We start from the raw sequence: 12,614 nt of genomic DNA, 5'->3' as shown, positions 1-12,614 counted from the left end.
CTTTCATTAGCAGGAGGTTACTCCCCAGGGAGCAGCGTTGGAGTGCCATTGAGAGGGAGGCCTTTGCTGTGGTTTGGTCCCTGAAGAAGCTGAGACCATACCTCTTTGGGACTCACTTCCTAGTTCAAACTGACCACAGACCTCTCAAATGGCTGATGCAAATGAAAGGTGAAAATCCTAAACTGTTGAGGTGGTCCATCTCCCTACAGGGAATGGACTTTATAGTGGAACACAGACCTGGGACTGCCCATGCCAATGCAGATGGCCTTTCCAGGTTCTTCCACTTAGAAAATGAAGACTCTCTTGGGAAAGGTTAGTCTCATCCTCTTTCGTTTGGGGGGGGGTTGTGTAAGGAAATGCCTCCTTGGCATGGTTGCCCCCTGACTTTTTGCCTTTGCTGATGCTATGTTTACAATTGAAAGTGTGCTGAGGCCTGCTAACCAGGCCCCAGCACCAGTGTTCTTTCCCTAACCTGTACTTTTGTATCCACAATTGGCAGACCCTGGCATCCAGATAAGTCCCTTGTAACTGGTACTTCTAGTACCAAGGGCCCTGATGCCAAGGAAGGTCTCTAAGGGCTGCAGCATGTCTTATGCCACCCTGGAGACCTCTCACTCACCGCAGACACACTGCTTGCCAGCTTGTGTGTGCTAGTGAGAACAAAACGAGCAAGTCGACATGGCACTCCCCTCAGGGTGCCATGCCAGCCTCTCACTGCCTATGCAGTATAGGTAAGACACCCCTCTAGCAGGCCTTACAGCCCTAAGGCAGGGTGCACTATACCATAGGTGAGGGTACCAGTGCATGAGCATGGTACCCCTACAGTGTCTAAACAAAACCTTAGACATTGTAAGTGCAGGGTAGCCATAAGAGTATATGGTCTGGGAGTTTGTCAAACACGAACTCCACAGCACCATAATGGCTACACTGAAAACTGGGAAGTTTGGTATCAAACTTCTCAGCACAATAAATGCACACTGATGCCAGTGTACATTTTATTGTAAAATACACCACAGAGGGCACCTTAGAGGTGCCCCCTGAAACTTAACCGACTGTCTGTGTAGGCTGACTAGTTCCAGAAGCCTGCCACACTAGAGACATGTTGCTGGCCCCATGGGGAGAGTGCCTTTGTCACTCTGAGGCCAGTAACAAAGCCTGCACTGGGTGGAGATGCTAACACCTCCCCCAGGCAGGAGCTGTAACACCTGGCGGTGAGCCTCAAAGGCTCACCCCTTTGTCACAGCCCAGCAGGGCACTCCAGCTTAGTGGAGTTGCCCGCCCCCTCCGGCCACGGCCCCCACTTTTGGCGGCAAGGCTGGAGGGAACAAAGAAAGCAACAAGGAGGAGTCACTGGCCAGTCAGGACAGCCCCTAAGGTGTCCTGAGCTGAAGTGACTCTAACTTTTAGAAATCCTCCATCTTGCAGATGGAGGATTCGCCCAATAGGGTTAGGATTGTGACCCCCTCCCCTTGGGAGGAGGCACAAAGAGGGTGTACCCACCCTCAGGGCTAGTAGCCATTGGCTACTAACCCCCCAGACCTAAACACGCCCTTAAATTTAGTATTTAAGGGCTACCCTGAACCCTAGAAAATTAGATTCCTGCAACAACAAGAAGAAGGACTGCCTAGCTGAAAACCCCTGCAGAGGAAGACCAGAAGACAACAACTGCCTTGGCTCCAGAAACTCACCGGCCTGTCTCCTGCCTTCCAAAGAACTCTTCTCCAGCGACGCCTTCCAAAGGGACCAGCGACCTCTGCCTCCTCTGAGGACTGCCCTGCTTCGACGACGACAAGAAACTCCTGAGGACAGCGGACCTGCTCCAAAAAGACTGCAACTTTATCCAAAGGAGCAGCTTTAAAGAACCCTGCAATCTCCCCGCAAGAAGCGTGAGACTTGCAACACTGCACCCGGCGACCCCGACTCGGCTGGTGGAGAACCAACACCTCAGGGAGGACCCCCGGACTACTCTACGACTGTGAGTACCAAAACCTGTCCCCCCTGAGCCCCCACAGCGCCGCCTGCAGAGGGAATCCCGAGGCTTCCCCTGACCGCGACTCTCTGAAACCTAAGTCCCGACGCCTGGAAAAGACCCTGCACCCGCAGCCCCCAGGACCTGAAGGACCGGACTTTCACTGCAGAAGTGACCCCCAGGAGTCCCTCTCCCTTGCCCAAGTGGAGGTTTCCCCGAGGAAGCCCCCCTTGCCTGCCTGCAGCGCTGAAGAGATCCCTTGATCTCTCATTGACTAACATTGCGAACCCGACGCTTGTTCTAACACTGCACCCGGCCGCCCCCGCGCCGCTGAGGGTGAAATTTCTGTGTGGGCTTGTGTCCCCCCCGGTGCCCTACAAAACCCCCCTGGTCTGCCCTCCGAAGACGTGGGTACTTACCTGCAAGCAGACCGGAACCGGGGCACCCCCTTCTCTCCATTATAGCCTAGGCGTTTTGGGCACCACTTTGAACTCTGCACCTGACCGGCCCTGAGCTGCTGGTGTGGTAACTTTGGGGTTGCTCTGAACCCCCAACGGTGGGCTACCTTGGACCAAGAACTGAACCCTGTAAGTGTCTTACTTACCTGGTAAAACTAACAAAAACTTACCTCCCCCAGGAACTGTGAAAATTGCACTGTGTCCACTTTTGAAATAGCTATTTGTGAATAACTTGAAAAGTATACATGCAATTGAAATGATTCAAAGTTCCTAATGTACTTACCTGCAATACCTTTCAAACAAGATATTACATGTTAAATTTGAACCTGTGGTTCTTAAAATAAACTAAGAAAAGATATTTTTCTATAACAAAACCTATTGACTGGATTTGTCTCTGAGTGTGTGTACCTCATTTATTGTCTATGTGTATGTACAACAAATGCTTAACACTACTCCTTGGATAAGCCTACTGCTCGACCACACTACCACAAAATAGAGCATTAGTATTATCTCTTTTTACCACTATTTTACCTCTAAGGGGAACCCTTGGACTCTGTGCATGCTATTCCTTACTTTGAAATAGCACATACAGAGCCAACTTCCTACAATTTCTTTATTTTTTCCATTTGAGAAATGGATCCGCATTCAGAAACCCTCATTTTCAAGAACAACTACTCAGTTACTAAAAACCTGTAAACTGCTTAAGTGCGATGTGGAGCATGGACTCTCTCCTTCGCCAAACCACAGTTTGGTCCAGAGTAGGTGGAAATGGCCTGAAAAGTCTGATATTCAAGAACATCTGTGGTCTTGTGGAAAACAGATACAATTGACAAACATGGCATTTTTTTCAAGAAAGAAGGTGAGACTGGGTCAAGGGCCTACATGGGTGTATTGTAACCAAGCATTAGCCACGTGGCTGCCTGCCCCCGAAGGCATTATATAAGGCCCTTCCTACCTACCTATACTCTAAACTCTGTCACTAGCGGCCTTCCAGACTGCTTAGGTCCACAAGTAAAGCGCTTCTCCAGACTCCACGCGTGCGCACCTCCAGACATGGTGGCTGATCCTTTTCTTACTAGGCTCCATATTACTCGAACAAACTGCCTCTTCACATCCGCCCCTGAACCGAGTTTGCAAAGTTCAAGAAGCTGTTAAAGACATGGCTGCTCAACGTGAACCCTAAAGTTAGCTCTAGGCCTGTTTTGCACAGTCCTAAGATCCTCCTTCGGGAGTGAGTCGTGCGCTATACCAAGTGCATGTGACATTGTTACAAGCATTGCTTGTGTGAGTAGGCCTCACTCCTGGCGCACAGCTGGTGTCACTGTCATCACTGCTGGTCCCTGGAGGGGGAGCCAGAGAGCGAAGATGCTGGGAGCTATTTCAAGGTACATTACATAGGCCTGACATCCTCTGGAGATTACAGGATGGGGAGTGAAGATCAGATGTCAGAGTATAGCGAACATACTGAAAAACATACACTTTTCAAGCTTTTTTGTTGAGTTTTAATAGGAGAACCATTAACCATCAAAGGTCCAGCAAAGGGATCCCCGTCTCTGCAATACCATTCCGCATTGATGCCACCTCATATTTAAGGGTATCTCTTTCACCTCCCCTCCTACTCAGGGAAAAGCCAGTGACCACACATTCCAAACGTTTGCACTTTTTTCGTCCAACATAACTTAGTCAACCCAGCCGTATAATTTTTTTTTACCCCACCACATAATTCCAGCGGCCCTGCTAATAGGCTGCATCTCAAATTGCCAATTCTTAAGGGTTTGCAAAACACTCTGCTCAACGAATACCAACCGACGCGGAATAATGTTTCATGGAGACAGGAACACTTCCAGTACATAACTCCTCGGGGTTTAAATGTTCGCAATAAAATCACAATTAATCACAATACATGTATAGTTCAGTAGTATATTTTTCCTGTGCTTTAGCAGTTGCTCTTTAATCTCCACTTTCTAGTCTCTAGAGAGTGGCAGGCATGAGTGATGTATTCATAGATAGCTTCAGCGCCATGGCTACCTGGGTCTTCCTACTGGGAACTGAAGCAATTAGGCTGGCCACGATTTGCAACCCACAGTAAAGAGCTGATAATGCAGGTACGGAGGCCTGCAAGGGACAGCAGACCAACACCTCTGCATTCGCTTTTCAGATGGCAGATATTTTGTTAAAGCATATCCTGTTCATTAAAGAGAGTCGAGCTGCTTGTTTTTTTCTTTGAAAACAGGAAATGTTTTCCATATTGGGAAGTTATCCAAGGTATAAAGTAAAACACACGTATCTCTCCTATAAAGATCAAAACATATCAAATATTGTAACTATACATAATTAATGGAAAAAATCTATATTTTATTCAACAAAATATAAACTTAATCACACAAAATATAGAAAAACATGAATAAACAATTGTTTATTCATGTTTTTCTATATTTTGTGTGCTTAAGTTTATATTTTGTTGAATAAAATATTGATTTTTCATTAGTTATGTATAGTTACAATATTTGATATGTTTTGAACTTTATAGGAGAGATACATGTGTTTTACTTTATGTACTGTTCCCTGGGTGTCTCTCCTTACCCTGTCAGGGACCCCTTTCTTTTGAACAAAGTTATCCAAGGGAGCAAGCAGTAGCATCCTGTTTTCCCCCCGCTGCCCTCTGCCCAGTGCTTAATTTATATTTAAAAAAAAAATTGCCAGGGCCCTCCTCAGGAGGCCATTACAGGTTGCGCCACCAATTACCACTGCTGTCGCTCCAATGACAGTACCTACACAACTAGTAACCATGGCACTGCTACAAGTGTGATCATTTAAAGTGCTCCAGGCCCCCCGAATTCTATATGAATGGCTTTGCGGCCGGTATTAATTGTTAAAAATGCACATTTAAATAATTATCAATTGCTGTTCTGCTTATCCTTAAATTACCCAAACAGCGCCATCATGTGGCACCTGTCGTAAATGCCTGTGTTGACAATTAAGTGGAGGTGCCTAGCACAGGAAACCACCTGCTCAAATTAAGCACTGCACCTGGTCATCCAACAGGATTGCAAAAGGGGAAACTGTCCTGGGGAAAAGCATTCCAACAGTGACCGCTTTACCTTTGCTGGTCAGTTACCAATACAATTGGAGAGATAATAATAATTTTTCAAAGATTTGCAACTGAAATGGTGGGCACAAACCACTGATACATTAAATTGTGATGCATTGAACTTATGGGAACATCTGTTTCTCACCCGCTCTTGTTTGCATTTCAGGAAGGGTCCAGAACCCCTCTTATGACTTTTCCGACACCTAAAACAGTTATAGTGTGAAAAGATATTTCATACAATTCATAATCTTCTTGTGAATGAACCCCAAGATGACACACAAACCCAAGAACAGACAAAGTGGTTATGTGCTGTCACCTGCATTGGAATGCAGGCCCACTGGTTTCATTAATGTCGATGAAGTGCTTGGTTGATATTCTGCGCTCTTTATAATTTTTGCAGGAATGAAGCAGAATTTTTGAGTACTAAAAAAAAAAAAAATGATGCTGGAGCTCTACCTGTCCCCAGGGTAAAAAATAAAAGATTTTTTGTGATTTTTAATGTAATTTGATAATACACAGAGAACCAGAAAAACTCTTGTAGCCCCTGGGTTTCTTTTGAATGGATCTGTACATAATCAGTTTTTCTCTATGAAGAGTATTGCTAAGTAAAAAGAAAACTGTCCTTTAGGTCTATGATGACTGGGCCCATAAAGCATTGGCTGGAAGTGACTTATACATTTTAAACCCGTATGAGCTCGTGTAATATCAAAAATTGAGAAAAACCAATGGATCCGGGATAGGTGTCAGCTGTTTGACATCTTTGGATGCTTGTTTTGTTGTGGTTTTTGTAAAACAGTATTGTTTTGGAAACTGCCAGGCACTCGGCAGTTTAAAAAACAAATTGCTACAGATTGCTATTGAAGTCTTTGAGACGGAGATGAATGGCCGTGTATTCAGATCTGTCCCATGTGAGAGGGCAGAATGGCACCACTCTTAGCCAGGGGATGAAGTAGCCTGACCCATTGCCCCATGCTGTAAACTGTAGTGGGCAGAATATGTGCATGACACAATAGCGATAGAATGGATAGCAAGCATTTGCAATTTCTAACTGGACTTTTCTTGCCACATAAATTGAAAATGAAAAGTAAAACAGTTGACATAAGCGACCCGATTCAAAGTGCCATGGCCGCCATGGGCGCGAAAGAGAGATACGAAAAGAAGTTTGCTCACAGTCAAACGTATCAGCAAACGTGCAATCATCCATGTAACAAGGGTGATGGCCAAGGTGGTGACAAAACTGCCCCAAGGAAGGACAAACGAAAAGCATCTACCAATGATAACAAAGGATTTTTGAAACCCACGACCAAGTGATTGTGATGGGCGTGGGGCGGGTGTGGTAAAAAGCCTAGGGAGATTACAGCACGTCAGAGCCCTTGCACGCTTGACCTAAAAAAGACTTACCGGTTGCCCCAATGTCCTGGGCCAGTGGAATTAGGTGACTTTTGCCTTTGCCATTTTTTCTCCAAATTATGAATTTACCACATTACTACATAATCCATCTTCTGTTGCGTAATATGCAAATATAGCAACAAAAAATTGTTTCTAGCTCAAATGAATCAAAAGTTACGTGAAACACTGCAACGCGTGTTACTGCGCTGTGGAAGGCCCTTTACAAACGCTGATGGCCAATTTCCTGTTTCTTATTTCTTTGAGTATCACAGTGGTACTTATTGGGTGAAACCTTCGCCCCCTACAGCATTAACGTGTCAAAATGGCAAAAAAGGAGGTAATACTAACGCAAAATATGCTGCATTATGCCAAACAATTGGACTTTTCTTGCTGTATAATTTGGTCCTCCCTTTCCACACAATTCCAGTGGCAGCCAATAAGTAGCCTAATAAACGGATACAGAATTCCACATTTGCAAATTTCTAAAGCAATAAAATGAGCACAAAAATATTACTAATAAATATTTTTCGTGAATTCTTTTGGGGGAAAATATTGTGAAATGTACTAATAAATGAAGTAAAACATAAAAAAGTATTTCTAATAAAATTGTACTTTTTCACTTTTGCAGGATTTAATGCTGATGTTTCTAAACCATTTTTAAGATACTATGAAATGCTGTCCTACGACAGAGAGGTTTTACATCAAAACCACCAACGAGCCAGGCGCGCCACTGAAGAGCACGATGCGCTGGTTCCACTGGAGTTTTATGCTTATCACAGGTATGCTTCATATATGATCAGTTTTTCATCAACATTGGTCTGGGTCACTGGAATTATGCGATTTTGCTGAAGTGGCATTTCCCACATATATGTTGATTTGCCTCATTACTATATAATCCATCATATGCTGTATAATCTGTGGATTTTACAAAAAACACATTTTATTTCTAACTCATATGTATAAAAACTTCTTATAAATATTGACACACGTGTTGCTGCACAGTGGACGGTCAGTGCAAAGGCTGACTGGTCCACATTCTTTTGCTGATTGCGCTATTTGTGTCTTAAACTACTATTAATGAGGTAAGATCTTTCCCCAGACAAGTTTAACCTAGGTAAAATGTCAAAATTATTAAGCAATACTATTCATAAAATGTGCTGGATTGTGCCACTTAATTTCTCTTTTCTTGCCACATAATTTAGTCAACCCTGCTGCATGATTTGGTCCTCCCATGCCATCAAATTCCATTGTAACAAAGCACATATTCACATAAAATTCACTTTAAATCAATTTTTTATATTCTAGCAGAAAAATATCTTGCTACTGACTTAATCATCCCGCAATTTTTAAATAAAGACGGTAAATTATCTGTCATAAACATCCTAAATTGGTCCACTAAAACCAGTACCCAAACATGCTTAACAACACAAATTTTTATTATTATGAGAAAGCATAACCATGACATAGAATATCCTTTGTGCATCAAACTGCAAAGCAGTATAGTGAGAAAAAGTGCACCCCAAGTGAAACCAGACACCACATCAAAAGGCACTCAAGGAATTGCTTGTATTTATATAGTCTCTGGTATATCTCATAAAGACATCCTTTTATTGGAATTTGGATACATTTGTCAATACAGTAATTTTTCTTCATTCAAGACACAAGAGAGATCTGTCTCATTAGACTGTCGCAGACGTTTCGACCCTAACCTTTCGTACCAGGGTCTCATCAGGACAAACAATGACCTGGGGAATGGTTGTTGTTACAAGATGGATAATTCAAGGACCTCATCTTGGTTAAAAGTAATGGCATCCATATTTGTATCAATATGACCAGCCTAAAACGGTGCACGCCACCTTAATATGTAGCCTGGGCTGGCTGGTAGCTGTTCCCACAATGAGGAACCGTGCAGATGAAAGCTTCCGGTCGGAGAAATAGCAGGATAAAATCCTCGACCCCCACATGACGTCCATGCATAAATGTGCAGAGAGGCGCTTTGCGACCCTTCAAAATGAACAATGTTCTCAGATGTAGCCCCAAAAACTCAATGCATTTTACCACACAAATCCTCCAGAGTGAAACACAATATTTAGATGCGGTGTCTTGAACTAGTAGCACAGGTGTGTAGAAAATAATTTAGATATGGCTTCAACACAGAATGCCTGATCTGAGTTCACAACCGGACACAATATTCCAAATTAGTCTGCCATAAGTGGCAAAGTATTCCAGACCGGACCAGATGCCCAAGAAACAAGCACACTCTCCAGAATCATAATTATGTGGGAAAGGCTGCCACAGCAGTAGCATAGTGGCCCTGATTATCGGCCCTGCGCCTAGACAGTGGCACCCATAAGCAGCTTGCAGTAGTAATGCTAAGGGAAGCTTTTGCGTATTTATAATGAACATTTTTTTATGTGAGCCTGAGTCTATCTTAGCATTTCTCAGGTATCTCTGCCATAGTGTGGCACAAACCTCAGATTCCCCGGGTCCATGCCTGAACAATTCGATAGCTTCAAGTTTTCCCGCGTTGCACTCTGGTACTCGTAATTTAGTTTTTATAATAGCATGAGCAGGACAACGACACCGGAATGTAAAGCTGGGATTCAGCACAGCGGGGTGTGTTTTAAACGAGACCCCGGTTCTAAGCACTACGAACACTGGTTTCGGTGCCTGACGCAGACCGTGTACCTGTGTCTAAAGGCGCCCCCTCCAGGCCCGAACATAACTCAATGTCCAATGCTTTCATTGAGAGCGCAAGACTAATCCTAATAACCAACTATAGCCACTCCATGAATCTGTAACCTCTGGTTCCGGAGCAGCGAAGCGCCCGGTGTAAAGCGCTTCAATGCCTCGTCACGGTAGTAAGCGCTATCCCCCCACCCACACACAGTTTTTATAAAGCGGAACTGGACTGGAAGGTATTGGGATGCTTGACGTGAGCACCAGATACATTACAGAAGGTTAGTTGGATTTATTTTTTATGCCCGGGGAGTTTAGAGATATGCCCAGAATCACAGGTTGTCGCCCACACGCCGAGACTCTCCCGGTTCTCCAGTTTAAAGTCGGCAGCTCGATGACAGGAATGTTTGGCGCCCACAACTAAGGCGTCGGGGCACCTCCTTGCTCATTATCACCCCCAGCCAGTCCCATTGTCACCCCTTTCTTGGGAGCCGAGGAGCTGAAGTGCGCCTTCAAGGAGCTGTATTGAATTTTATTGTCCGGCGGCCGAAATTTACACACGAGAATGAACCATTTTTAAAGCTATTCACGACCGCTAACGACCGCTTTTCACAACTAGTTGACTTGAGGCTATTCTGCCCAGCAGGTGGAGGGGTGAGAGGGACCCCTCCCCGGAGGGCGCCCTCCTGCGCTAGGAGCATCCTGGGAAATATTTCTGCAAGGACAGCGGCAAATGAGATGGCCGCCCCGGTGGCATGTTTCATGGCTGCATTCATATAGCGCTTCATATCCCCGACGAGTCCTCGAAGCACCGAGTCAACTCTGCAAAACGGCGCCATTACGCACCCAAAAATTGACAATGCGTCGTGTTCTTAGTGTTTACCTCAACAGCTGAAAACAAGATTCAAAACTTGTTTAAAATATTTGGGGAACTCTAACCTTCCCAAGATCGAAGGTGGGATAGATAGTGTTTTCAATGTTGTAGCGTCGAAGAGATGTACACAGACAGGTCTTTGGCCATCCATGTGAATTAGACAATTATATAAGGAATGAATTTGAATAGTTATTTTTAGAAAACGTTTATAAAAAATACATTTATAAAAAAATAACACTGTATTTACATAATAATAGTTTCCTTTACAAGAGTATAATGCTTCTCAAAGCATCGATCCACATTCATACAGGTTTATCGGTTCATAGGACTCCCTAATAACCTATCGCCTAACCAGTTGTATCACCGCCGCACTGTTAAAAACAGGCCACGCGCCACGTCCGGTCCATCGTATTGTAACTGGATCCATATAGCGCCTGCTAAAACCAGCGCAATTCCAGTGATTAGCCAGGGCCACCTGCAACCGTTCGAGCGCTACAAGGCCACTCTAGTGGCTGTTCTGTGCTATGCACATGTGCTGTATGCAGGGCCGCTGGAATTATGCGGCGGGGGGGGGGGGCAAATGATGAAGTGGGGTTGAGTAACTTATGCTGCTAGAAAAGGCAAATTATGCAGCGTAATACAGAACATTTTACTTCCTTATTATATAATTTCTACACTTGACGACACCGTGGGAGCATTGGTTGCACCCAGTGCTTAATTTGTAAATAAAAATGTGCCGGTGCGCAAAGCCTTCCTCTCAAATATGCGGCTGCTGCAATTAAATATGGGAGCACGGAGTAATGAGGCAGCGTGATCCTGAAGCCATCTCGGGCCTCTTCAAGCCATTTACAGCCACTCTCTGCCCCTTCAGCTTACTCTTGCAGCTTTCTGCTTTCTCACATTGTGACGCTTTTTCGTTTTTCCCTTCCTCCGTCTTTCCCATATGTGTCTTTTCCTCGCAGCAAATACTTGGGGCAGAAGAATAAGAGCCAGCCCTCAAAAATAAGTGCCAGTTCTCAGCACCGGAAACAACACGCACAAATTAACCATTGGTTGTACCTCATTAGCAGCATTTTAACACACAAATACGGCAGTGAGCAACAGAAGGGTAACCAGTCAGCCATTGCAGGGCGTCTTGCCATGCGTGGCAACACGTGTTGCTCCGTTTTTATTAACTTTTGAACCATTTATGCTAGAAATATTTTTTTGTTAAAATCTGCATATTATGTGGCAGATGATGGATTATGTGGCAGATACGGCAAATGTATAATTATGCAAAAAACTCCACAGCTGCACAATTGCAAAATTCCAGTGGCCGTGGCTACATAAATGGAAAATGACATAACATAAAGTACTGGCTCTTTTTTACCCCATAGCAAGCAAATGATAATTGAACTAAGGTGACCAGATTTCCTTCCTTTATTTAAATGATTATTATGGTAGACACAAGCAATAGATACTTAACAAAAAACATCTAAGAAATATCCACGTTATATGAAATTCAAAGCACACCACTGTAACGAAACACTGTGGGAAGTGTTTCGCTGTTGTGCTTGAGTGACCGCATCCTGGGTCACAGCGCTTGAAGTGATGTGGTGAGAAAAGAGTGAATGAGAGAGGGGTGTGCTAATTATTCTGCAGGACCCCTATGAGGATTTTTATTTTGTGTGCATGATCCCCAATCCATCAACTCATTTAGTTTTCTTGTTGTCAGAGTAAACATCATTATTTATAATCATGGAGGGGACCAGGGAGAAGCAGGTGTACATGTATGTATGTGGTATTTCTATAACGTAAATCTAGCCAAGAGGCAGCGGAGCGCTGTACATGGTCAAAGACAAGCAGGATGTTAGCAGAGGTAACTGTGTGATGGTGGTTGATGGATTGAGATGTGGTATTCTTCAAAGAGGTGAGTCTTCAGCACTTTCCCAGATTGTAGCAGGTTTGGGATGGTCCTGAAGGATACAGGATGCTGTTCCTGATCCTTGATGCATAGATGGAAAAAGTCTGGTGCCCTGTTTTTTCTTTTTTACACCCTGCAGTCTGGTGGTGTCCTGCCTGCGGGTGTGCTGAGCATCACCAGAGGTGGTGCGTTTGTCTGCTAGTTAGTTAAGCACAGGTGCTGAGGTGAGAAATCTACTGGGGTATACTGTA

General features: G+C 44.3%; 1 protein-coding gene across 1 annotated transcript in view; it reads left to right on the top strand.

Moving 5' to 3' along the window:
• Nucleotides 1–12,614, top strand: part of LOC138268010 (disintegrin and metalloproteinase domain-containing protein 10-like) — a 148,243-nt gene that overhangs the window by 19,419 nt on the left and 116,210 nt on the right. Inside the window, exon 2 of the mRNA XM_069217318.1 lies at nucleotides 7,536–7,686. Within this exon, the coding sequence (XP_069073419.1) occupies nucleotides 7,536–7,686 (151 nt within the window). The remainder of the gene's footprint in view (nucleotides 1–7,535; nucleotides 7,687–12,614) is intronic.

The sequence above is a fragment of the Pleurodeles waltl genome, chromosome 12, assembly GCF_031143425.1.
Source record: "Pleurodeles waltl isolate 20211129_DDA chromosome 12, aPleWal1.hap1.20221129, whole genome shotgun sequence".
NCBI lineage: Eukaryota > Metazoa > Chordata > Amphibia > Caudata > Salamandridae > Pleurodeles > Pleurodeles waltl.
The sequence above is the reverse complement of the archived record's forward strand: the minus strand, read 5'-3'. Positions and strand labels throughout refer to the sequence as shown.